This window comes from Ictidomys tridecemlineatus, chromosome 1 (genome assembly GCF_052094955.1).
Source record: "Ictidomys tridecemlineatus isolate mIctTri1 chromosome 1, mIctTri1.hap1, whole genome shotgun sequence".
Taxonomy (NCBI): Eukaryota; Metazoa; Chordata; class Mammalia; order Rodentia; family Sciuridae; genus Ictidomys; species Ictidomys tridecemlineatus.
In genome coordinates, this window is record NC_135477.1 from 133,724,609 (window position 1) to 133,750,131 (window position 25,523).

Genomic DNA, 25,523 nt, shown 5'->3' on the forward strand with positions numbered 1-25,523 from the left:
AAAGAGTGCATCCTGAGGGATTTCCGAGTTGTTTCCAAATTTGTACAAAATTGCACCTGTGGGGGCTCCATCCTCCTCCCCTTGTATCTTCTCCTCTTTCCCACTCCACAAATTCTCACTCAGTTGGTGTGAGGTGGTGACTGAGAATATGCAAGTGAAAAGAGTTCCCAGGTGATGGTGATCTTAGCCAGAACTGGAGACCAGGCTACAGATTACATGTGTCCCCAGACAGCTGGAATGAAATTGTGATTAGCTGTAATACTCAGCAAATAGGTGTTCTGTCTGACTGAATATATTTCTATCACTTTCAGGAAATACTTTATAGAGTATATCAATCCATTACTTTAGGAAAATACATATACATTTATATATCTATCTATATAAAACTAATATTGACAAGTAGAATTTCAGAACGACTTTGGAAAAGCCAGTCTCATTTTATAGCAGTGTGTATGTATGTGTGCTTACACGTGGGTATGTTATGTGTATGTGTGCATGTGGAATGTGTGTGAGTGTGTGTAGCAATGGTATAGGAGGAATTCAGGACATAGCCCATGTCCTTGACGTTATTTCCTTTTCCCCTGTTTTTCTACTGCAGTCTGCCTCTTTAAAAAAAAAAAAAGAAAGAAACAAAAATAGTCTGTTGAGGCCAAGAGCAGGGGCACAGGCCTGTAATCCTAGTGGCTCAGGAGGCTGAGACAGAGGATCATAAGTTCAAGGCCAGTCTGTGCAACTTAGTGAGGCCTCAGAAACTTAGTGAGACCCTGTTTTAAATGAAATATAAAAAAAAGACTAGGGATATATCTCAGTGGTAAAGCACCACTGGGTCCAATCCCTAGTACAAAAAACAAAAATCAGTAAAAAATAGCCCAATAGCTGAAAATGTTAATAAATTAGGGCTCCAAATAACCACATATCATAAAAGTGCACATCCTTATTTTCAAAAAAATTGGTGATCTTCTTTTGGAAACAGTTGCTGAGGTATCATGCAGCTTTTGTTTTGGTTATCTTCATAATAGCACACATTTTGAAGACTTTTTGTGAGTAGGCACTATCAATTATAGTGAAATAAAAGAAATTTAAAAATAAATAAATAAATAAATAAAAGCCTGTGGCCACTGTCCTAGAGGAGGAAAACAGCCAGTTAATGACAGGGTGAAGCTATGAGTGGTGATGACCACACAGGCCTGTTGATTTCTCTCACCCTTTCCATGGCTCCAAACCAGCTGATCCTGAAACAAGCACTTCACACCATCTGGACATGGCCAGCGGTAGAGCCCAGGCCCCTGTGCTGATTTCTCTGACTTCTTCAAGAAACCTTGCCGCTATACCCACACTGCCACCCTACCTGGCGATGCTCAATGTGTCAACTAGAGCCATCTTGGCGGCGAGAGGAGAGGAAGTAGAACTACTTGCTTCCTTGGGCTTCTGTTCACAGTGTGGCCCCCACCTGGTGCCTAGATGAAAAGTGAAGCCTTCTCTCTATTGACAAAGGCCCTAACAAGGAAAATACTGACGACAAGTTTATCAACGAAAGGTCATGCGTCTGTCCAGTGTCGACAACAAAATGATGTCCTGTGTAAATAACACACACAAGCTGCTCTGTCCTCTTAGAAAAATAAGCCAAATCTTGGTCCAGTGGTGCTTCTGAAGCTTTGGAATTTTATTTTCCTCTACATATGTTTGCTTGTACCAACTGGGTTCTGTGAGTGTGGCAGACAAACTCACGCAGGCTTAGATACTGACAGATGTTTGCACATCAACAGCCCACACAGAGGTCCCAAAGAAATGAGGCACTGGGACAACTGAGCTGGCCTAGGAACAATACAGACACACAGGCCATGTAGCAAAGACGCAGTGGGCAATAAGAGATATAGCCCTGTGCCTTTTAGAGAAGCAAGCCAGTCACAGATGGACAGAGGATTACAAGATTACGTTGTGTGACAAAGCCACTGCATTCCCGCAGGAGCTTGATAGGTCTAAGGCCAGATGCGATCATTTGTCTTACCCCATGACCCAGACTGTGGAATGCAACCAACACATTTTCTGCCTGGCTTCAGGCCAAATCATCTCTTGCTTTTCCCATGTCTACTAGTGTGTGCCTTTCACAGGCTCAGTCTAAATCAAAGCAGGTGGACACCTGAGTACTGATGAGGTATTCCAGGATACCTTACACTTCTATATATTCATAAGACAAAAGTGGATTTGGTAGCAGATGACCCAAAACAAATGATGAGGCCTCTCAGTTAGAAAACTTCTGAATTGGCCAGAAAGTTCAAAATGTTGTTTTGCTTAATGGTGGTCATTGAGAAATTAGTACCCGTCAGTCCATTTGAGGACTTCAAGAACTCGGGTAACGAAATCCAGTTTAATCCCCGGTGTGATTCAGTTTTAACATGGGGTAAACAGAGAGTCAACAGAAACTGAAAGGTAGAATTTTCATATTGTAAAGTCAGAGTTTTGCAAGTCAAGAAGGAACCATAAGGTTAGGAAGTCTTCTGTCTGTGGTCTCTACCAACAGAAAATGAAGTTCACGGCACCAGCCTTGGCCTCTTTCCCAAGGTGGTTCTCGGACACTAGAGATCAAGCTCATGACAATTCATCTCAGTTTACTCCTATCACAAAGTAAAGAAACTCTACAAATCCTAAGGATCTGACAGATAACCCTGAAAAGATTGCCTGTAATATCCCATGCTTATGCATCTGAAGTCTGAGTATGGCCAAGTTGGCAATACTCCCCAAATTGATCTATAGATTGAATCCCCACTAAATTTCCACCTTGCTCCTTTGTAAAAATTGATATGTTGATCCAAAAATTCATATGGAAATTCAAAGGAACCAGAACAATCAAAACAATCCTGAAAAACAACAATAACAACAACAAAAAACGAAGCTATAGGGCCGGGCACAATGGCACACACCTGTAATTCCAGCAGCTTAGGAGGCTGAGGCAGGAGGATTGTGAGTTCAAAACCAGACTCAGCAAAAGAGAGGCACTAAGCAACTCTGTGAGACTCTGTCTCTAAATGAAATACAAAATAGGGCTGTGGATGTGGCTCAGTGGTTGAGTGCCCCTGAGTTCAATCCCAGGTACCTGCCCCTCCCCCCCCCCAAATAGCAGGAGGATTCACATTTCTGAATTTTAAAACTTCCTAAAGAGCTATAGTAATCAAAACAGTGTGGTACTGGCATAAGGATGAGTATATAGACCAATGGGATAGAATAGAGAATCCAGAAAAAAACCTTTCTTACATTCATGTGCTTTTAATGGGATTTTTGACAAAGGATGTCAAGAAGATTCAATGAGGAAAGAATTTTCCTTTTCCACAAATTGTGCTTGGACAACTGGATAGTCACATGCAGAAGAGTAAAGTTTGATCCCCTCAGCATATCACATCAAAAAAAAAAAAAAAAAAAGAAAACACCTAACTCGAAATGAACCTAAAGCTACACCTACAAAATTTTTACAAGAAAGCCACAAACCTTTTTGACCTTGGATTAGGCAATGATTTTTTAAATTTGACACCAAAGCATAAGCAACAAAATTTACAAAAGAGAGAAAATGGATTTTCTCAGACTAAAAACTTTTCTGATACAAAGGACACCATTGAGAAAGTAAAAACACACACACCCTCACAAGAGAAAACACTTGCAAATCATAAATAATAAAGAATATCCATCTAAAATATACAGAGAATTGTTACAACTCAATAATTTAAAAAATTAAAAATGAGCAAATGATGTAAATAAATATTTTTACAAAGAAGATATCCAGATGGCTAATCAATGCATGGAAAGATCCTCAACATCATAAGCCATCAGGGAAACACAGAAGTAATCCACAGTGAGACACCCCTGCCGTAATAGAAAAGACAGATGTGGTAAGGTTGTGGAAAAGCTGGACCCCTCATTCATTGCTGGTGGGAATATAAAGTGGTCCTGGAAGAAGAACCGTGTTTTTGCTCATGATTTACGGACTCGGAAGATGGCACTAAATGAACAAACAAGTCTGTAGATCATGAGCAAAATCATCATCCTTCTTCTGGGACCACTGTTAGCTTGATAAACTTCCTAGCTAAAATCAGGAAGCCACATAAATAAAGAGAAATTCCCATGCTGTGGTTAGAAAATTTGTACTCAACCATATCATAAATTTGTCATGACTCCAACATAATTGTGAGAAAAAGAAAGTTTTTGAGACTTTTATTTCTAGGAAAGAATACTTAAGTATTTGCCTAGTAAAACCTTATTAATATTAATATTTTCATCTCACTAGGTTGACCTAGTTATATTCTTAGGGTTTATTTCTACCTTTCTTCCTCTCAAAGCCCAATTATACCATTAGAGTTCCTTCTGAGCTCTTCATAGCAACTCACATTCTCCCATCTTGTTGCCTAAATTCCAGCAATTGGAACCTACATGGATGATTAAGAAAACTGACCCTGCACAAATCAGCAACAACAACAACAACAAAAAAAACAGCATGGGGTGGGGGTGGGTTGCAGATTAATTACACCTAGTGATTACATTTCCTGGGTACAAATGTGTTGGCTTACTAAAGATTTTACTATATTCTCTGAAAAGTCGACTTGTGTATTTCTCTGAAAGAGTAAGGAATAGAATAGGTCATTAAGTTGGCAGGTTTCCCCTTCCAAGTAAGGACTCTGGGCTCTCACCTGACCATCCAGGGAGGCAACGGCAATGTCCCGTGGTGGGGTGGCAGCCATCTGCATGGCTGCAGTCACAACGCTCAGCACAGTTGAGCCCATACGTACCATCCTGCAAGGATGAAGGCACCAAAGACAGCAATGAGAACCTGGAGGCAAAAGGGCCACGGCCAGACATTTTGGATACAGTACCCCATTCCTCTAACACCTCTCAGGAGCGCACATTACAATCACCAAGTCCCAGATCTTCTTGGTTCTCAGAATGTGGACTTCAGAACATCAGTATTCAAAAATCTTTCAAATTCTGGTTGATAACTGACATCATGGTTGGGACAGATGAGTGGTAAAACCAAGTTTACCAATATGCTGGTGGGCATGTGTGCAATATATGTAAATATGCTGGTTAATTTTTTAAAAAATCATAAGCCACAATTCATAAAAATATTTTCTTTGTTCCTAAAAAGATTTTTATAACATAGTTCAGTGCTCCCTACAATGCATTCCTTTCTTAAGCAGAAAAGGAGAACTCTGGCCCACATAAATAAGCTATAACATTAAAAATAATTATAGTTCTAATTGCATTACATTTATTTCCCTAAGTTGTCAATGAGATGCATGGTATAGAAAAATAAAAATCTTTTGTTACTTTTGTCTAATATCCTCTTTTCCAATAAAAAGTCAACACCACATGAAATATTCTAATTTAAAGTCCTAAGGTGGTGATGGCACACCTTCCTCCTCTTCCCATTGCAGTTAGATGGGTTCGTAAATGTGTGTTGGTGTGGGAAACCCAACAGAGATGAGACTCTTGGTGAACATGATCATTTCATTTATGGGGGAAAAAATGGAAAGCTTTGCATTTGCAGGGAAAACCTTGCTCTTTCACTTCTATACCTGGGAACTGAGGGAAGATGCTACAAACCTCCCCATACCACACAGGCACTAAAGAAAACAGAGAGCACACACTGTCACCAGAGGGGAACATGAGAACCAGCATGAACAGTCAGTGGGTGTTAGATGGCATAATCATTTGTTTAGAACTGGTTAAACTAACAAACTAAACCCTTTTTTAGGCCCCACTAATATTTGATAAAGCTACATAGGATTTAGCTCTACGATGTGATGAACCCCTAAACTATCAGCCTTCTCTAATTTACTAATGCATCTAACATCCAAAAAAAAAAAAGACAAGGTTGTGCCTGGGGCTTTGCTTCGTCCACAAGCCAACGTGGGTGACCTTCCAGCCTGTTTCTAAGTACTGATCATTTGTTTATTGTTCTGAGAATCAGCAAAGCTAACTTAACTCTGTCCTGGGGCTTTGTAGAGCAGGAAAAGCTCAGGCTGGGAATCCTCTCTACTTTGGGAAGTGGGTTGGACTTAATGAGGAGGAAGCCCAGAGAGAGAAGAGCCTCCGTGGAAGTCCCTTCTCAAGGGGCCCAGTTCAAGGGGTCACATTGTTATCTTGCCATCTGATGATGTCCTGGAGGCAGAGAACACACACCACTGAGAGAATGCTTAATGGCTCAGGAGAAAAGAATCGTGACAGGAAGAAAGAGTGATGGAAGCCAGGGAAAGGAACCAGCCAAGTGCTTTGGGAAGAAAGAAATCGGCAGGTTACTACAGAAAACGCTTCCCATCTGCACCCTCTGTCAGCCGGGGAGGATATAATTTCTAATGATGCACATCTTCAAAGTAGGTCAAGGGAATGAAGTGGAGTGAATGTTGAACTTGGAAAATCTCAGGAGATTCTTGCAACCACAGAGATATTTACATTCAACCATGCCTTTTCCAAGCCTTCTTTCATCACTTCAATGAGCATTTCTGTGACGCCAGTCACCACCCCTTTTCAGCCCCCCTGTCACTTCTCATCCCAAAGGCTAAGGGATTTCCATTATAATGCAAACAAAATATTTGGAGAATGACAAGCATACACTGGGTGTTTGACCAGGGTAACTGGCTGCCACCATGAGATGAGTGTTTTAAGAGAAAATTCTTTGTGTAAGAGTGGGAAAACAGGGTGCAGATAAGAGAAAAGAAGAAAGAATTCTCATACAGTCTACCTAACCAATTGTCTTTCCTATCTTTTCCCAATCCTATGTCCAATTTGAATGCAAACACTTTGATTCTTCTAATAATTACTGAAGGTCGGTCCACATTCAGCCAATTTAAATCAGGAAAACTGCAGATAGAAGCCAACCCTTTGGCATCAGCTCCTCCCAGGAGTTCCCAGGCAGGGCTGGCATACCTGACAGGGGAGTTCACATTTCTCCCCGTGCCATCCAGGTGCACACGTGCAGGTCCCATCCAGGGTGTTGCAGGCTCCCCCGTTGAGACACTGGCATGTTAAGTTACAGCCATAGCCCCAGGTGCCACTGGGGCAGCTGATGGAGCAGTCCACCCCGTGCCAGCCTGCACAACAAGAACGCCAGAGCAATGAGGAAACAAAGGCAGCAGGGACTTGTGGTGACTTTCCGAGCCAAGTTTCCCTCCAGAAGCATCTTGCAGATGCATCACAGTGCCTCTCCGCCCCAGCCCCAGCCATACCGAGCCATGGCTCTGCTACAGAAGTCCTCCATCAGAAAGGAACAAAAGGCACCCCTGAGGACCCAAACATCCGTGTGTGCCATGTGACCTGTCAAGGATGCCAACACGGAGGAGCGCCACTGAGCCACTGGAGAAGAGCTATGGAGTGGAGCTCCTTTGACATGCAGTGATGCCCACTGTGGAAGCTGAATTTCATTCAGATCAGAAACTATGTGGGTGAAGAGGAAAGTTTGTGCTTGGAAAAAATTAAAAAAAAAAAAAAAAACAACCCCATCTTTGAAGCGGGTTCCCATTAACCATGAACAATGTGTATCCAAGATCCTGGCTCCATCTACGGATGGACACGTTCTGGGCCTCACATAGAATCTGTGCTTGGCTGCATTTCTTGTCATGATTCCAGGTCAGTCAATTTTGGGACACAGACACACGTCTGCTTGTTTACTCTTGCCCAAAGCAAAGACTCGCAGACTTCTAAAGCTGGCAGCAATTTCAGAGACCATCTAATGTAAGCCTCTTTTCATTGACTCATGAAGGCGTTAGACCTACAAGGGATGAGGGGCTTGCTGAGGTCAGCCACTGAATTTTGATGCAACTACAGCTAGAACCCTCTTCAAGATTTCTATCCCATGACTTTAGATGATAACAGGACCAGGATTAAATTTAAAAAAAAAAACAAACTCATTCACCCACTCTTACCTGCCTTGCAAGTACAAGACCCATCCACAGGAGAACAGACAGCATCGTTCTTACAGCCACATCGAGAGGAACAGTTTATCCCATAGGTGCCCTGCCGGCACGGGGTAGAGCAGTCACTTCCCTAAACAGGCACAAATAGCAAAAGGCAGGCAATTTTGCTGACTGAAATCAGGACAACACAAATAAACAAAAGTATATCATGGTGGTGCTAATTATGCTTCCTTTCTAATTTTAACACATTGCATTTTTTAAAAGTTGCTATAATGTCACCACTATATAAATTTTAGAGATGCAAGGGTAATATGATTGGTGCTCTGTTTAGGATAGAATATTAAATGGGATCCAAAGTCTGCTGCTTTCATGAGGTTTGCCTTCAGAGCATAACTAAAAAATAAACCTTTTGTCCTTGCTCAGACAAGTCGATAAATAAAAACAAATTGTAGCTGTTAAATTACCACTAGTAAATATACAAGCATAAATATGAACTATCCATTATTCCCAATGCTTCCTAGACATCCTTGTATAATATGTAATGTTTGTAGTGGGTGAAACAAAGAAATAGAACACACTCAACTAGCAGGGCAATTCAATTTATCTGCCAGCATTAAACACAGAATTGGTTTACTACCAAGGTGACTGAAGGGCATATCTTTAAAAAAAATTAAAATAAAGGAGGGACTCTTAAGGCTAATTAAGGGCTCAAAGAATTGGGACATAGGTTAGCAAACCCTGAAAAGATCTTTTCAGTTCTGTGACTGCATGACCTGCCAGTTCCACATGATGAGTTCAGGAATACCATAAACATTCGTCACAGTCCCATGTTCTCTTCTTTAAAATGGGAGGAAATAATTCCAAACAACACATTTTCCTTTAAAACAAAGATCCCTAAACTATAGGTAAGAAACCCTAGAAACTATAGACAAAATTCTGCTGTGTTAGCATACAGGTATATTTGTAGAGTCTTGGTTCTCAAAGGAAAAAGGAACCTAACTACTATATGCAACTAACTAAAGAATGTTAATACATTCAAGATCATTGTACTGTCATGTGTAACTAATTAAAACAAATAAAAAAAATAGAAAAAAAAGAATGTTAATACATAATAAATGATAACTTGATGTATGTTGTGTCTTCAAATTTCATTGAATTAAAAGAATAACTGTCAACAATAATAACTAATCTACTTGGAAAAGAAACTTCTTTGTTGCCTATAAAAGCACAGCAAAATAATTAATGAATAATTATAATGCATTATATTTCCTGGTATATTCATATATTAAATATTAATGACATGTTGAGAGTTTTGCTGGCTTTCCCATCATCATCCCAAGGTCATTACTTATGTCCCTATTCATACTTTATCCTTATTCTCTTCTTATTCATGATGTGAATGACTGGAGCACATTCACTGTTCTTTACAGCAGGTTGTACAAATCATGCTGTTGTTATGCTCCACATCCCTCTTCTCCTGCCTCTAGAGCCCAAGTCACTCACTTTGAATCCTGGGGCACAGGTGCACTTTCCAGTCACACTGTCACAGTCAGCCCCATTTTGGCAGCTGCAGATTTGTTGGCAAGCTTCCCCGTAGAATCCAGGAGAGCATGTCTCATTACAGTAGAGTCCCGACCAACCCGGCTTGCAGGCACACTCTCCAGACATGGGGTGACAGCTGAAAGACGTGGATAAAAGAAACAAATCACTCTGGGGTAAACATGACACCCAAGGCCCATGCAAATGTTGCTTTAGCCATGATCACTAAAGGATGTGTGGGTAATTCTATACACACTAATTTAAACTTCATTCCCAGGCTTGGAGTGATGTAATTAATTGGCTGAAACCTAATTGATACTGCAGAAATGTATGAAATCAACATCATGCTCTGGAATGATGACTATTACAACTCCATCTGTTCATCTGAAATTCTTTAAAGTTTCTAAAACAGAACACAACAATTCAATAAGAAGCCATCTCTATGAGAAACACTGAAGAACTCCATCCCAATGACAATACCTCATCAGTTAACCAGTGTGAAGTCCAAGGATCTCCAGAAACCGTGGCCTTGTGAATCTGTTTTTCCACTCAGCTTCCTCTACCTGATAGCAGAGCAGCTGTTGCTACCTGAAACAGCAGCCACATTGCCCGGCCAGGCGGCCAGCTGCTGCTCCAGAGCAAATGGACACATCAGCTGTGCTAAGATGCACGTGGATGTGAGTCTGACACAATAGGGCAGTCTGTGGCACACTGGACCAAAACACATGTGCTTCCCCCCAGAGGAAAACCTTAATAGTCACACTAGCTCTATGGACAACTGGAAGCCTGTTCAAAGATGATCTTCCTCCCCTTGACGGAACTCAGGCCCTCCCTTTAACTGAGGCAAACTGCAAAGTCCTGAGTGGCATCCAGAATTTGCTTAATGACCTCTCATCACAGGACTGCTCATGGACTCTCTACTCCTGGAAAGAATGATGGCCTAGAAGGGGTGAAGGCTGAGGATGTAATTCCACTTCTTGCACTGCCTCAGTAACCTCAGTGAAGGCACATAACCTCCCCTGGCCCAATGACTCATCTTTCAAACAAGGGTCTCAGCCACAACCCATAATCTCATGTTCTACGTTTATTTTTCTCCTCCTCCTCCTCCTCCTCCTTCTTCTCTTCCTCCTCCTCCTCCTTCTTCAGAAAAAGCATATAGGTTGGATGGTTTCATCCTAAATTTCAGAAATTTGTTTAAATTTTAGACCCCCCCTTCAACTAAAGGCCCATAGGCATAAACCTGGGCATCCATCATAAACATCCTCATAAAATATGGCCTAAAGAAACATTCAAATGCAATTCTGTAATTGAGATGCATTCTTGGGAGCAGAAAAAGTTCATCACTGGAACTTATCCATCCCAACGCCAAAATGCATTTTGAATCTATCCACATCTCTTCCTCTTTAATGTCACTATTCTACTCCATGCCAGTGCCAGACCTCCCCAGCTTCTCATCAGCCCAATATCCTTTCTCCCTGCTGCACACAGACTCATTCCCTAAACAGGAAAACATGTCATTCTCCTGAAAACCCTTCGAAGTTTCACTTAGAACAAGATCCACATGGTTTAATACAGCTAGTGTCACTATTTAATTATTGTTTAAACCAGGACATTTTAAAGAGTGAATAGGGAGCTCATACTTATATCCCGTCCTGTCAAAACAGATACATAGTCCCCTAAATATAGCCCGTGACACTCAGCATCAGGCCACTGTCTCTTCTCCTCCTCTCCTTTCATCATTGTTCCCTCTTTATTACTATGTTTGACCACACTAGGTTCCTTTTAGCTTATAAAAGCATCAAGCATTGTCAACTTAAGGGCCTCCCATGGGCTAGTCTGTTTTGCTGGAAAGGAATTTCCCTACTCTTTGCCTATCTCTCTCCATCTTGTCTTGCCAGGTTCAGCTTACACATCTCTTCTTCAGAGAGGTCTGCTCCAACCATCATCACCCCCCCCCACCACCACCCAAAATTTTAATGAAGTCCCTCTGGTTCTTCTCTTTTATTGCACTCTGATCTTTCTCTTCATCTCCCTTTTTCACAATTTGTAATCTTATGTTTACTTTTACAACTTCCTTCCCCTCTACAATATGGGTTCTATGAGGGCAAGAATTCAGTCTACTTTTCTCCCTGTCCTCAGCGTACCATAAAGTCTGAGTGAATAAATGAAAATGACAGTTGATGTATAGCAGATCTGACTCCAGATCTAACTTTCAGACACAGATCTGCTCCTCTCTGACATCTCTGCCATTGAGCAATGCTAAATAATAATCAATGTACCTGCATATAAATTGAGGCTTCCCCTAAAGTTAGTATTAAAAGGAATTGCTACTTATTGTAGAACACACTTCTGTGGTATCTCTGATGATACTATATGTGAATGCACAGACCAGCAGCTACTATTTATGGAGCTCTGAATGGGTGCCACTCTGATAAACACTCCATGTGCATTATTTAATCCCATCCTCATGACTGAAATAATCATTTGGGAAGAAAGAGTGAGAGAGAGACTGGGTCTCAACGGAAGTGCCCATGAATCACTGAAATTCAGATAGGGCCTATAAACACCTGCAACTCCTGAGTGACATGCCTTGGTAATATGAGGGCAATCTGCAAAAACAGGGAAAACTGGTGTGAAATTGTAAAGCTCTTCCCTGGCGTCACCTCTAAACCAGCTCCTAGCAACTCTATAGATGTGAACACTCACACCAGTGGGTTGCTGTCTCTTCCTCTGCAGATGGATCTGCATTCTCCTTTGAATATGTATTCCTAACTTTACCCAAAAGGTATCTCTTGAGATTGTTCTCATTCTCCCTTAAATATGTGTCTACTGTCCTAAAGAAAGCTCTGTCTATGCCTTTGACTGGCCCATGCTGAATTCTTTCTTGTCGGGAATGGCAAGAACCACCCTGGCCCTAAGTCAAGTTTCTCCTTTTCTCCAGGAACTCCTTGGATCCTCCTTCAGACACATCTTTTCTCCAGGGACATAATGCATGATCTCATTTTATAAACAAGGAAATAGAGGACTAGAAAGTGTAAGATTTGTTCGAACAGGTAGTGACAGAATCAAATTTAAACTCAGGTTTGTCGGTTTTTATACCAAAGAAAGCAAGTTCACTAGCAGCCTGCATGGGGGAACTAGATATAAAAGACAATAGCTAAAGTTCTGGCTTTTGCACTGATAAGAGGTCATCAGCCCCTGCAAGCAAACACAGTCATATTTAAATTTACTTCAATAACGCCCTACATTTAAAAAGAGGAACAGAAAATATTTCAAGTGATGGATTAGGTAGTTTACCTTATACTACAAAAAGGGACATTTTTGGTAAGAAACATTGGTTTACATTCACAACTTAGGCATAAATATTAAACAAAATAGATAATCTGGGGACAGAGAATTGAACTGAGAGAGAGGCAGACAGAGAAATTGATATTCAATGCCCCCCAGTGAGTAGGAATGCAGCACACTGGTTCTCAGATTGATTGACACCAAAATTAGTATTCTGCAATTTGTAATTAGATGTAGGAAGCCAGAGCACTTTGGAGGCATTTGATGTGTTCTCATGCAGGCAGCTTAATTGGTAATGAGATTTACGTGTTTATGTAGGAGCAGCAGACTAGAGGTTGAAGGGTGATACACTCAATATCTGTTTTCCATCTAAAGAACAGATTGCTTTGCGTATATAAAAATAGGATTATACACATAAGGGAATATTTGTCATTTCATATACAGATATAACTTAATACACATTTTCTAGTAAGTTTTCAATTTAATAGCTAAATTATAGCAACAGTCCTAGTATTAGACTGTATAATCCTGGCTTAAACAGAATGAGTCATTGAACTTCCTTTAATTCACTTCCTTAGATGTTATTAATGCTCAAAGGCAATGGCAATTAAGTGGCATTTACTAAGAGGCACATCCTGATTGCCAATGGCTATTGAATATCCTTATTAACAAGAGCTAATATACATATCCCACAAGGCTTTTGATTAAATATCAAATTTTATTTTATTGTTAAAAATCATTTCCACCACAAAAGTTAGTTTTAAGTTGAAAAGTTACAGTGAAATGTCTTCAGGTTCAACAATAGTACTAAAATTAAAAGTAGCAATATTGGTTATAAATGCATTCAAAGTCATTTCAGTTTTATAATTGATTGTAAAATAAAAATAGTTACAAATTCTTTGTAACTTCTCCCATCAAGAGGTGGAGCCTGTTGAGTTTGGACTTGCTTTGTCTTATAAACAAACATTAGCAAACATGACAAAACCAAGGCTTGAAATATGTTTGCATGTTGGTGCTTGCCCTGTCTAGTGCTGTTTTTAGAAGCCAGTCATGATGTAGAAAAGCCCAGGCTAGCCTGCTAGATGCTGGAGATATGTGGATCAGTCACTGCAATCACCCAGCCAAATGCCACACATGTGAGTAAGAATATCCAGGACCAATCAGCTTCCAGTCAACCTGCCAGCTGCAGGGGGACCAGCAGAAGAACCACAAAGCTGAGCTCAGTCCAAATATCCAATCAGAAAATCATCAGCAAATGCTGTTTTGTGCTAAGTTTAGGGAGTTTGTTTTTTTACGATGCAGCAAAAGCTAATCAATACAAACAAACCCCTACCCAAATATATGGCCACAATATATATCAATATGTAGATTCATAGAAATAAAAATTTACCTAAAAACAATGTAAACTATTAATTTAAATTGCATTAGTTTTTCTCAATAATTATAATGAAAGGCTTTAGGATAAATATATATCATGAATTATGTAACAGCACAGCTCAGCTTGCTTGATTAAGTGGTAAGTGAACAAGTTAGACTTTCAATTAAAACAAGAATTTCATGCCTTTGGTTTGAAGGGAACTTGTGTTTCCAAGAATTTTAAATGGAAGTTCAACATACAAGGAATTAGCAAGGGCTCAAGATATAGCTCTGTGGAAGAGTGCTTGCCTAGCATGGTGTGAGACCCTTTGTTAAATCCCTAGAACCACAAGAAAAAGAACTAATGAATAGTCAAGATATAAGAATTAACGAATGGCTACAACTGTGAGTTCAAAAAAATAGAACGATATAATCAATATTCAATGTGTCTTAATAGAAATATGTAAAAGCTAATCTTCAAAAACAGCTTTCATGATTTAGGGAAATAATAGACTTTTAAAATCTTCTATTTTATACACATTATTAGACAGATTTTCATGTTGTTTGATCTATATGATTGTAGATAATCTCACACACTTTGTTAAAGCAAACATACTTAGTTACACATGACCTGTGTCACAATTATCACAGGATTAGCATCAATCAAATAACTCTCCACCTGCATCTTGCCACTATCAATATTATCTCGGTTTATCCAACTGTTCTCATAGCAGAGCTCTTTCTTTCTATAGGTTTATTGTTCTATGTGCTTCAGCTGTATCTACATACAGCAAAGCACAATGGACAATGCTCTTGGCTAATACTACAGGACACTTACCTCTCACTGCAACAAATCTCATACTGTAGGAAAGGAACTCAAACTTATCACTTTTCTTTAATCCAACTACCTTCTTAGATATTATAGTTGAAAAACAAATAAAACCTTTCAGAGATTATTCACTTTTACCCTCCCAAATGTTTACCTAAGCCTGTCATGTAAAGAATGACAACATTTTCCAATGAGCAAAACCAGAAGTTGACTAACTCGGCTTACAAAAAAGTTACTTGAATCACATTAAGAATACAATTCTTTGATATGTCACACTTAAACATATTCCACCATAAACACACACACACACACACACACACACACACACTACAAGGGTTTTGTTGTTGTTGTTGTTTTGTTGTTGTTATTGCTTGGTTTTTGTTTTTGGTTCCTAACAACGGATTAAGGAAGAGAGACTGTCCACGTTTCTGTTTACTTTTAACTCTTGTGCTTTTGGGATTCCATGCAGCCATGAGTTATCTTCAGTTGTATAAATGAAGCAATATCTGGGCTGAATGCAAATAAAAGTAATTCTAGTAACATCCAGTCACATGCAGCTTTTCCAGAAGTCTGCAAATAAGGCCCCAAATTCTAAGTTATGTGTTTCTGGTCCTTAGAGGAAGAAAAAGAAGAGAATTGGTGGGGAGATATTTTCAGGGGCAGACTAGAAACAGTAGGGTGGGTGGGTTTGTGGTTTCCTGTTCTCAAATTCTTCAAGAGAGTTTTGAGCTAACAGACCCCTGTGGGTTCTGTGTTAAAGTAATCAATCCTGAAAAGGTATTTCCCAGGTGACAACCAAATGTGAAATACTTGCAAAATATTTCTACCTTCCCACTTCCTCTCTGTAGCCCCTTTTGCTTGCACAGACTTGTTGTCAAGTAAAAGATGTTGCACTGAGAATGGTTTTACGATCTTTTACATCCTAACCTTGGCATAAGCCCTTGTTCCTCCCCTGAATCTTTGCTTCTAAAGGCATGTCACAGAATCCCTCTCTCAGGGAAGAGTTCGACTAATCTCAGCAAATTTAATTTTTGCCAGGGGCCATTAATAGATAAAAGAATTTAATGTCAACCAATGGCCATCTAACAATTTTAGTACTTCTGACATGAGTCATCAATCACTAAGTGAAAACGTTCTCCTTGGATTTGTTAATTCCTACCCAGGACAACCCAGAGGCAGGAAAGGTCTTAGGGTGCCAAACTCTATCAATCCCTGTTTCCAAATCCTGGACAACTGAATTTAAAACTTTGGGAGGACACATTCTTCCAGGGGCAGCCAACACTCACCTGTGAGTGTTGTCCAGATGGCAGGGACATCGCTTGTCACATTTAATGCCATAGAGCCCCTCTGGACACAGGCGAGCCTCACAGAGCTCACCAGCAAAGCCGGCTTCACAGAGGCATGCGCCACTCACATGGTAACACTTCCCTCCATTGACACACCGGCAGGTCTCAGCACAGCGAACCCCATAGGTTCCAACAGGGCACTCGTCCTGACACCTATCAAGCAAGAAATGGGGACAGTAGATAGACTAGTCAATGCCAGGTGAAAATAAACGAGTTGTCTCATGGTGCAGAAGCACACCACTGTAATCCCAGCAACTCTGAAGGCTGAGACAAAAGGATTGCAAATTCAAGGCCAGCCTCAGCAATTGAGCGAGACCCTGTCTCAAATTTGAAAATGCATTGGGGATGTAGTTCAGTGGTATAGTGCCTCTGGGTTTGATTCCAGTACTGGGGTGGGCAGGGGGAGTATCTATTCAAAATGGTTATATGATGTAAAAATTAAAATTGCTTTTTGAACTTCTTATCATATAGCAATTCTCCCATTATAGGTAGAAAAACATTGAGGTGGATTACTTGGCCACACAGTAGTGACAACAGTTTGACTGTTGAACGAAGAAATTAACCAAAGCAAAATAAAATGATGAGCTCAGGACATGAAGCAAATTTCATACTTAATGCTTGCCAAAGGCATACATAGTGCGTTAGTAGGTACCAAAAAAGGGAGAAAAGCAATCGCCCAAATGTTATTCACAGTCTATAATTAAGAAATTTAAAAGCATGCGGCCCCTGTTCCAAAGGGGCGGGGGGGGGGGGAAACTTGGTAGCAAATTTGATAGTAAATTTTAATTCTCTTGGCTTTCCATGTAGAAAAAAAAAAGAAATTAATTTTTAACCTGAACCATGTCTCCACTCTCTTTAAAGTTGAATCACTGTATCTCATTTAGAAAGCTAAATAACTCATGAGGATGCCCTTTTTAAGTTTGGGGGATTCTGAGCTCAGGTGTCCTCTATTCCAACCTGGGAAGCCCAGCCAGGAGATCATACGGAGGCTTGGAGTTTCCTAACCATATTCTTGGCAAGTGGAATATTGTCCTCTGTTATGAAGAAGGGCTGCCAAAGGTCAAGGAAAAAATATCAGACCTCAAAACTTTACTTCATTGTTTGTTTGTTTGTTTGTTTAATGGCATTGGAGCTCCATCCTGGTGGAAGGACTCACTGTAGGTAAGGTGAGTGAGATGGGAAGCTGAGTTGCTGGAGGAAACCATGACAGAAAAGAGAAAATTATTCATCTCTGCTCCACAGAAAGTGCCAGTGGCTCTTGGGTTAGCCAAGTTTCCTCTTGGCAAGATGAGGTGACGGTGACGGGGCTCTCCACAACAGAAGGAGAGCTCTCTGCCAAGGGAGAGGGAGACAGGGTTTCATCTAGCTGAGCATTCACCACAAGGAGGGTACACTTTGTCTCAGCAGCCACTTCCCATGTGGCTCTCAAGTCATGCCAGACCCAGAGTCAAAATGTAGGTCAGCATTGCATTTTTCAGATCTGTATAATGCAAGCAACAAACCATGACAACAAATTCCAGAATGCTGGAAAGAAACAGTAAAAAAAAACATTCTCAAAACAGCCTTTTTACAAGGTTTTGCATATCCTGAACAGGGTATGATTGCTAGAACCACAATTCTCAGAGCAGAGGACAAATGTTGGGAATTCTCTGGTTACCTCTGGCTCTAGCATATATTGAATGTGATGGAGACAAGGAAAAGGGCCTCCTCTTGTAAGTTTGGCTTTGTTGGTTCTAGACATCTTTAGGTTCACCTGTCAACAGTTAAAGTCTTCACTCCTAGACCATTAGAGAAGTTCTGGAGAAACTGAGCTAACACTTGGCGTAAAATCCAATGTATTCTTTAGAGTTACACATGAGTACACCTATTTTTAGACCAAAGATTTTTTTTGTTTTGTTTTTTCTTGTACTGGGGATTGAACCCAGGGGTGCTCAACCACTCAGTCACATCCCTCGCCCTTTTTATTTTTCACCTAGAGACAGGATTTCACTAAATTGCTAAGGATCTCGCTAAATTGCCAAGGCTGGCTTTGAACTTGTGATTCTCCGTCTCAGCCTCCCAAGCGGCTGGGATTCTATGTGTGCGCCACTGCTCCAGGCTTTCAAAAGGTTCTCATTATTTTTAACATGTAAGGAATTTTAATGAGCCAAGTCATCTAGTTTATTCCTTAAAGATATAAACTGTAAAGAAAGAAATATTGAGATTCAATGCTGTGACCCCACCAGGGTTTCCACTGAAAGCTGGCAAAACAACTTGACAACCTGTTGGTTTTTATTTCCTTGCAAGTCAGTAACAAAAGGAGAAAGATAAACAATGTGAAATAATATTGCTTTCTCTTCTTACATGGATTTGAAGACAAACCAAAATTTATTAAGTTTTGGATTATCTGCGTGACTCCATCTTTGTTTAAAAAAAAAGCACTGTTCTAGAAGTGGTTGAAAGTGGTAAAGATAGAAAGCCTGAAAAGTATCTGCCACCAAATTACAGGGAACCAGTGTGCATAATTTATCATATCTTGGCAGAGATTTCCTTTTCTCTGGGAAAACAAAATGCATAATAACAGGTTCTGACCCATATTTATGTTTTCATTCTGTAATTAAACACGCTAGTAATTTGTATTATAAATACATAACACAGTCATTTGAATTTTACTTTCGAAAGCAGCCATCATGTCAACTTGGTTCTTTTTTCATCAGTCTGTACTTGTGTCAGCATCTGTTAATAATACTCAGGCCATCAACCACGCCAAGATGGCGGGAGGTCTTTCTAGAAGTAGACATTTTCCATCTTTTAAAAGCTTACTATTTTAATTGCACCAAATCAAAGGGTACAGTATAATAATCCTATACATGTATATGGGACTTTTTTCATCATGAAAATAAACATCATCATGGAGTAGCATTTCTGAATGGTTCCTTTATCTTAAGCTCAACATGTTTTAAGGCCTTCATACTGCTCTTGTGGCCCCAAACAGAACAAGAAAAATTCTCTCAGGAAACAATGAAAAGGGAAATACATTTTCTTAAGAGAAATGAAAGAGAACTAATAAATACTGACCAAAATAGAAATATAGAAATTTTTGATATCTACTTTTATTTATCTCAAATAATGCCCTGAAATTGGGAAGGATGAATAAGCACTCGGTAGATGTACACTAATAAAACATGACACCAATTCCCAAACCAGTGGCATCACAGACTTGTCTCAATGACATTTTGATAATTATGTCGCATCTCATTGTAACTTGAAAAGAAGGAAGTAAGTTTGTGTGAGGGGTGGCAGATCCTCCTTCCTCCCTTGTCCTTTTGAGCACACTCCTCCCTAAGAGTGACCAGAATAGTTGGGCCAATCATCATTTAGTGTGAGAGAATCATGTTCCTCGTTTAACCTAGACTTAGAGGGTCAGCTGCCTGCCTTTCTGACATCTGGAACTGCTGCTCTGGGAGAACATCAAAAGCTCTGGGAAGGAGCCAACTCTTCCATAGTTATAGTGACAGGAAAGAGCTCCTCCACTGAAGGCCAATGCTGCCTTCCCTGATGCCTGGCTTCCATGTCTGACTACCTCCTTTCATCCACATTTATCTTCATGTTTAGGATCAAATGGAACAGGCTTGGCAGAACTGCCTTGGGCTTCTACCTTAACGGAGTCCACTATTGAATCTCAGATTCCTTCATCCATCCAATCCTTACTAAGCACCCATTATGTGCCTATGTGATTGCTAGGGTATCAAAGGCCCCAGAGCAATTCTGTGATAAAACCATTAACATGAGGCACACTTTCTTAACATCTTCAGAAGAACTTCCGAGAGGATCTGCAAACATCCTCTCCTTCACTCTTAATTGACTCCCCCACATGACATTCCCTCACCACAATATCCTCCCGACCTTTCCACAAACCCCAAAGCCTCCATTTGGGTATGCCCCGTGCAGCTCTACCAACTGCAAGGTGCCTGTTGGGCGGTATTTCGCTTCCCTGTGGCTAGGAGCCTGTCCCCACATCCTGAGAATGCTTTGCTGGCCACTGCCTGTGGTGGGATCTGCCCCTGGAGCAGCAGCCATCTGTCCTAACCTCAGTGGTCAAGTTACACTGACTTCTCAAGTCAAGCCCCCTGAGGTCTCCTCCCCCACACCTCCTGCCACAAACTGCCCCAGAGCCCACTCATTGTTTTTCTTTCACAATGACAAATATGCTTGTTGTCATTGTGGTGGGTATGTAGGTTCACTCTAGAACCCAGATGGGGGTAGCCATTGAAAACAGGAATCACACCATCATCAGCCTTGGTGCCTTAGAAAACAGTAGTTATAAGAGCAATAGTTCAAGAAGCAAGCTCTATCATCATTCCTTTCTCTGTAACTTTTGTCTTCCTTGCTTTTAAAATTTACCTAACAGTTAACTGTTACTTCCTTCCCTTATATTCCAAATGAGTGTGAGCTCACTGGTTTTGTATGTGTACTGTTTTCGCTTGTCTTTAATTTTAAATTTAAATCCTTAAAGGACAATAAAATAGTTACATTCAAATTTTTAATGGTCAAAAAATGTGACATAAAATATTACTTAGGGTTCAGCTTGGTCTTGTGTCCTCCCTCATTTTTCTATAATAAAATGTTACCCAGGGCCAGAAATTACCTAATAACTTCATCTGCCTAAAATATTTCCTAGAACTAGGCTGTTGGTCACACACACACACACAAAAAAACATTCTGAGTAGACCAATTACATGTTATAAAATAACTATGTCAATAATTCATAACATCAAATAATTGAAGGAAACATATAATTTATACTAACAAAAGATTTTTTAAAAGCTTTTAATAAAATTAGGTTGATACTACTAGCAAAAATACTTAACAAAAATAGAGACTAAGGGAAAAAAAAGTATGTAAGCACAAAGAAGACAATTTACTAACAACCAATAGCAAACATGCAAATTACACTGAAGCCATTTCCAGTAAAATTAGGAAGAAGATGAGAATTCTCAAGTTGACCCCAATTTGTCAATGCTAATTCAGAGGTTCAAATTCATGCAATAATTCCAGAAAATGAAATGAATCACTATAAATATTGAAAAAGGTCAACTTAATCTGCAGATGACTGAATTGTACAACTAAATAATTTTAGTGTTTACTAAAAATAACATTAAAATTAATTTAGAAGTTTGGCAGGGTGACTAAATTATAAAGTAAACATTCACAAGTGTTTTTCTTTATCTAGAAATATTCAATTAAAAACTGAATTGGAATTTTAAAAATCATACAGTTCTTAGAAGTATATTAATCAGAAATTTCAGGGTGTATGTGGGAAGGAGAAAAAAACAAATAAACCCTACTTATTAAAAAAGTCATAAAATAGAATGTTAGAAAAAAAGAGGCAAAAGGGATTTTTAATTCACAGGCATCACAAAACCCATGACAGCTAATTTTATACAGTTCACAGACATCACTTAATTATAACAACAACTATTTGTATCAACTGCAGGACTGTCCTGAGGCCTGAAGGCTTTAATGTACTAACTTCTAATTTCATTCTTATGATACCCTTAGGGTAAAGTATGATTACGACTCGAACATTACAAATAGAGTCATTTCCAAGGACACACTGGCCTAAACCCAGGTTCCAAAACCTTTTGTTCTTAATCATTATACCCTTCTGCCTGTCGAGTCTTTTCTCCAATTTACATACACATCCAGTAAGTTTGAGTCCCCAGTCTTCTAGGATAAAACAGATCAAGAGCAAATCAGAAGTAGGGTGAGCAAACCCTGAGGTAACAGTTTAGCGCCTACACAGGAAATGACAAACCATGGTGCAAGAAACACCTGAGCCAGCCCTTGCTCCTATTTCATGTGGGTCAGAGAACCCTGGAGTCCCAGGGGTCTGACTGTATCACCACCACATGGTATCACATAGTAGGATGACTAATATTCTTAACAGAATGGTATATCATAGAAAGGTAAACTTTATGCTCTTTAAAGGTACCTAAGTATACATCCCATTTTTAAATCAATTGATCCAAAAATACTTAAAATGTAAATGGCATCCTGAACACTCAATTTTTCAGGATAACACATTCATCTTGAGTTCTGAATAGCTGATATTTTATGATCTCTCTCTCTCTCTCTCTCTCTCTCTCTCTCTCTCTCTCTCTCCTTTCTCCATGATATTTCTCTCTGGGTTTCATTGTTGTTGTTATTTTGTCTTGTCTCGTACTAGAGATTGATCCCAGGGGTGCTTTACCACTGAGCAACCTTTTTACTTTTAATTTTGAAACAGGGTCCCCCCTAAGTTGATGAGTTTGACCTCAAACTTGTGATCATCCTCCCTCAGCCTCCTGAGTCACTGGGATTATAGTCACGAGCCACCAAGCCCATCTTCTCCATTATCTTCAGTTCATTAACTGTGATTCAGTTTCTGCATGTTGAATTAGGATAAAATCTTTCAAACACATGAATACTCAACAGATGCTTCTGGAATCTTATGTAACAGTTATAGACACATGGTTCTAAAGATGCTTCCCAGACACTCCAAACTTTTCCTCCATGCCATTATGAATAGCTGGAGAAGTACAAGAGTGTCCCTTACCGTTCCCCTGTGTATCCTGGACTGCAATGACATTGGCCTGTGGCAGCATCACATGTCCCTCCGTTGTGGCACTGACATTCTTGGGAGCAGTTCTTTCCAAAGCGACCCTCAGGGCAAGGCTGACCGCACACTGTGCCCTGTATTCAAAGAGACTTGGAAAATTAAATGGGCTTCCAGCCAGAGAAGGATGGAAGGAGGGAGAAGGAAAGAGAAGAAACAGAATGGGAAGGAAGGAGATAGGAACTGGGCTGCAAGAAAATTAAAGAATATTAAAACACATAAACTGATCATCATCTCATAAATGTTAGAAATTTTAAGTGGGCTTATTTACTTGGTAAGCTCAAATCTCCAGGTACATTGTAAGACAGCAGAATAGTAATCCTAAGAAAAATCCATATTTAAAACTGAAGCCTCAGATAAAGTTACGTCAAATTATTATGACAACCTAAGGAATTTATAAATCCTCCTAAGTGTTCTTCCTTGTGTCTTACATGCACAATAAGTCAACAATACTTACTGAGCATCCGTTACATAAAAGGCAACATCTGGTGCAAATGGAATATCCAAATGTTTTACCATATGTTCCAGAGAAAATACACATCCTCATCGGCTGTATTTCTTAAAATCTAACAAAACATAAGTCTGAAATTTTATGTACCTGAATTAACAGCCACATGGCATAAGAAATACTTGCACAGGAATGAACCTTGGCATTTATTTCAGAAGAAAAAAGCTTTTATTTTCAGTAGGTTCAATGGGTACTTCTGAGCCAAGATCAATAGGAAAGCTTATTCCCAGGAAGAAAAATTGAGAAAAGTAAATTGGACATTTCTCCTTACCCTAGAGAATATCCATCTTGTCAAGTACAATCCTTGTATTTATTCCAAATCTGTTTGGATATGAGTAAGATACTATTCTGAGAAGTCAAAGAAATACTCTAATATTTATACTCCACTTAGCTACAAACTTGGTCTTGTAGCTCCTAATTTCCTGGGGTTATAGCTAGTGAGGGTATTTATTGTAGTTATAATTAGAGTTAATATCATATCTCCCATAACAGGGATTTTTCAATGGTTTTAATGGTCAGAAGCTGCTTTGCCCTCTCTCTTTCTCTTAAAAAAAAAAAAAGGCAGACTGTGAACACTCTGAAATTGGAGCCTAGCAAACACCAGATGGTTTTGTAAATGTTTATTCTGGATAGCATAAGAAAATACATTTCCTCTAACTACTGGCTACCCACAAAGGCAGTTGGTGTGCTAATTAAGTCTCCTCTGGTGGTTTCTAGCTATCTACAAACAGGGAAAGTTCTCCTACAGACACTTGGAACCGAAAAATCCTTTGAGAGATGATTCAAATTAGTGCTTAACTGAGAATCATCTATGTGCTGAGCATAGTGCTAAACACCGAAAATCAAAGAAAAGTTCACAACCCCTAATTAGTTCACAGACAGGTGTAAAAATCATTCTAATCCTTCTGTTCTAACACAACACACTATACTTAGTGTAAGGTGGAAACATGACTGAAGGACCTTGCCGAGGGTGGAGAGTCTGCACACGGTGAGCAGGTGTGCTGGTGCAAATCCTCACTTGGGCCTAATCCTCACTACCCATCATGGTTAAGCTCCAGGGATGATGTTGAAATCTTGTTTATGAATAAGGACTAATGTGAGCCAGCAGCTTTAAGGGGGACATTATTTTTATTAGTTGAAATATATGTGTATGTAGGGATAATAGGAGTTATGTGCTTACCTTTGAAAGATACCTAAAATGATAGAACAAATAAAGTATAAAGTTGGAAGCCCAGCCACACACAGAGGAGTTCAAAGAAAGTTGTTAAGGGAGGCAGCCCAGAGCCTAGAGGAAGTGGTGGAGGGCAGGCTGGAGGGGACCCTGAGAGAGGGCCCACCTGTTCACCTGTGGGACACAATGCAAGGTTATGGTTACCACTATCCCACATCAAGACCACCCCAGCTGAAAAGAAAAAGCTCCAAATGTAGAAACATTTGAATATTGCGCCCTTTGTGCACATATTGTTCATGATCAATATTCAATTTTTTCTTCTTCAAGATGAAGCAGTCCCATAAAGAGTATTTACACAAAAGTCCTAGGAGCAGAATGCCTGTAGTTGCTCATCCACAGAGCTCTTGGGACACTGACGCTCCAGCAAAATCCTTCCCTCGCCAAGAACCAGTGTTGGCAAAAGGCCAAATACAGGAGATGAAAGAATAGGAGGAGCCAAAGATAATCTAGCATTTCTACCTTGGACAACTGAGAAAAAAGTGGTGGGTTTCACTCAGATTTTTTTAAAAATTAGAGGTGGAGTAGCCTTAAGGAAGCCTTCATGGGCACATGACCAATTTGAGTTTATTTTCATTAACTTTGCAGGGCCGGCTGGAATGAGCCCCATACTACTCCAGGGGCTCCCTCTTCACCTCATCCTCAGGCTCTCAGTGAAAGCTCCCTTCCTTCTGACTCATTTCCTTATGAAGTTTCTCTACCCTGAGCTTCTAGAATCAGACATGGTCTGGCCTATTCACCATTTCTGACCCCACCTGGGGTCTGAGAGCCATGTATACTTGCCCCCGTGGCCTTGACATTTTGAACTCTCCAAGACCTTCCTTGAGAGCAGACTGCCAGTTCTCTGTCCTATGCCCACAATAAAGAAAATTTCCAATTATCAAGCCTGAGGTG

The 25,523-nt window shown here is 40.0% G+C and overlaps 1 protein-coding gene across 3 annotated transcripts in view; it reads right to left on the reverse strand.

Annotated features, from left to right (window-relative positions):
• Positions 1-25,523, reverse strand: part of Megf10 (multiple EGF like domains 10) — a 171,123-nt gene that overhangs the window by 32,174 nt on the left and 113,426 nt on the right. For 2 of the 3 annotated variants that reach the window (XM_005324140.4, XM_078048094.1), the window contains exons 8-13: positions 22,834-22,970; positions 16,197-16,409; positions 9,402-9,576; positions 7,908-8,028; positions 6,913-7,076; positions 4,677-4,779 (exon numbers count right to left, since the gene is read on the reverse strand). In XM_005324140.4, coding sequence (XP_005324197.2) covers positions 4,677-4,779; positions 6,913-7,076; positions 7,908-8,028; positions 9,402-9,576; positions 16,197-16,409; positions 22,834-22,970 — 913 coding nt within the window. The remainder of the gene's footprint in view (positions 1-4,676; positions 4,780-6,912; positions 7,077-7,907; positions 8,029-9,401; positions 9,577-16,196; positions 16,410-22,833; positions 22,971-25,523) is intronic. The other variant, XM_078048105.1, reaches the window with a different exon arrangement.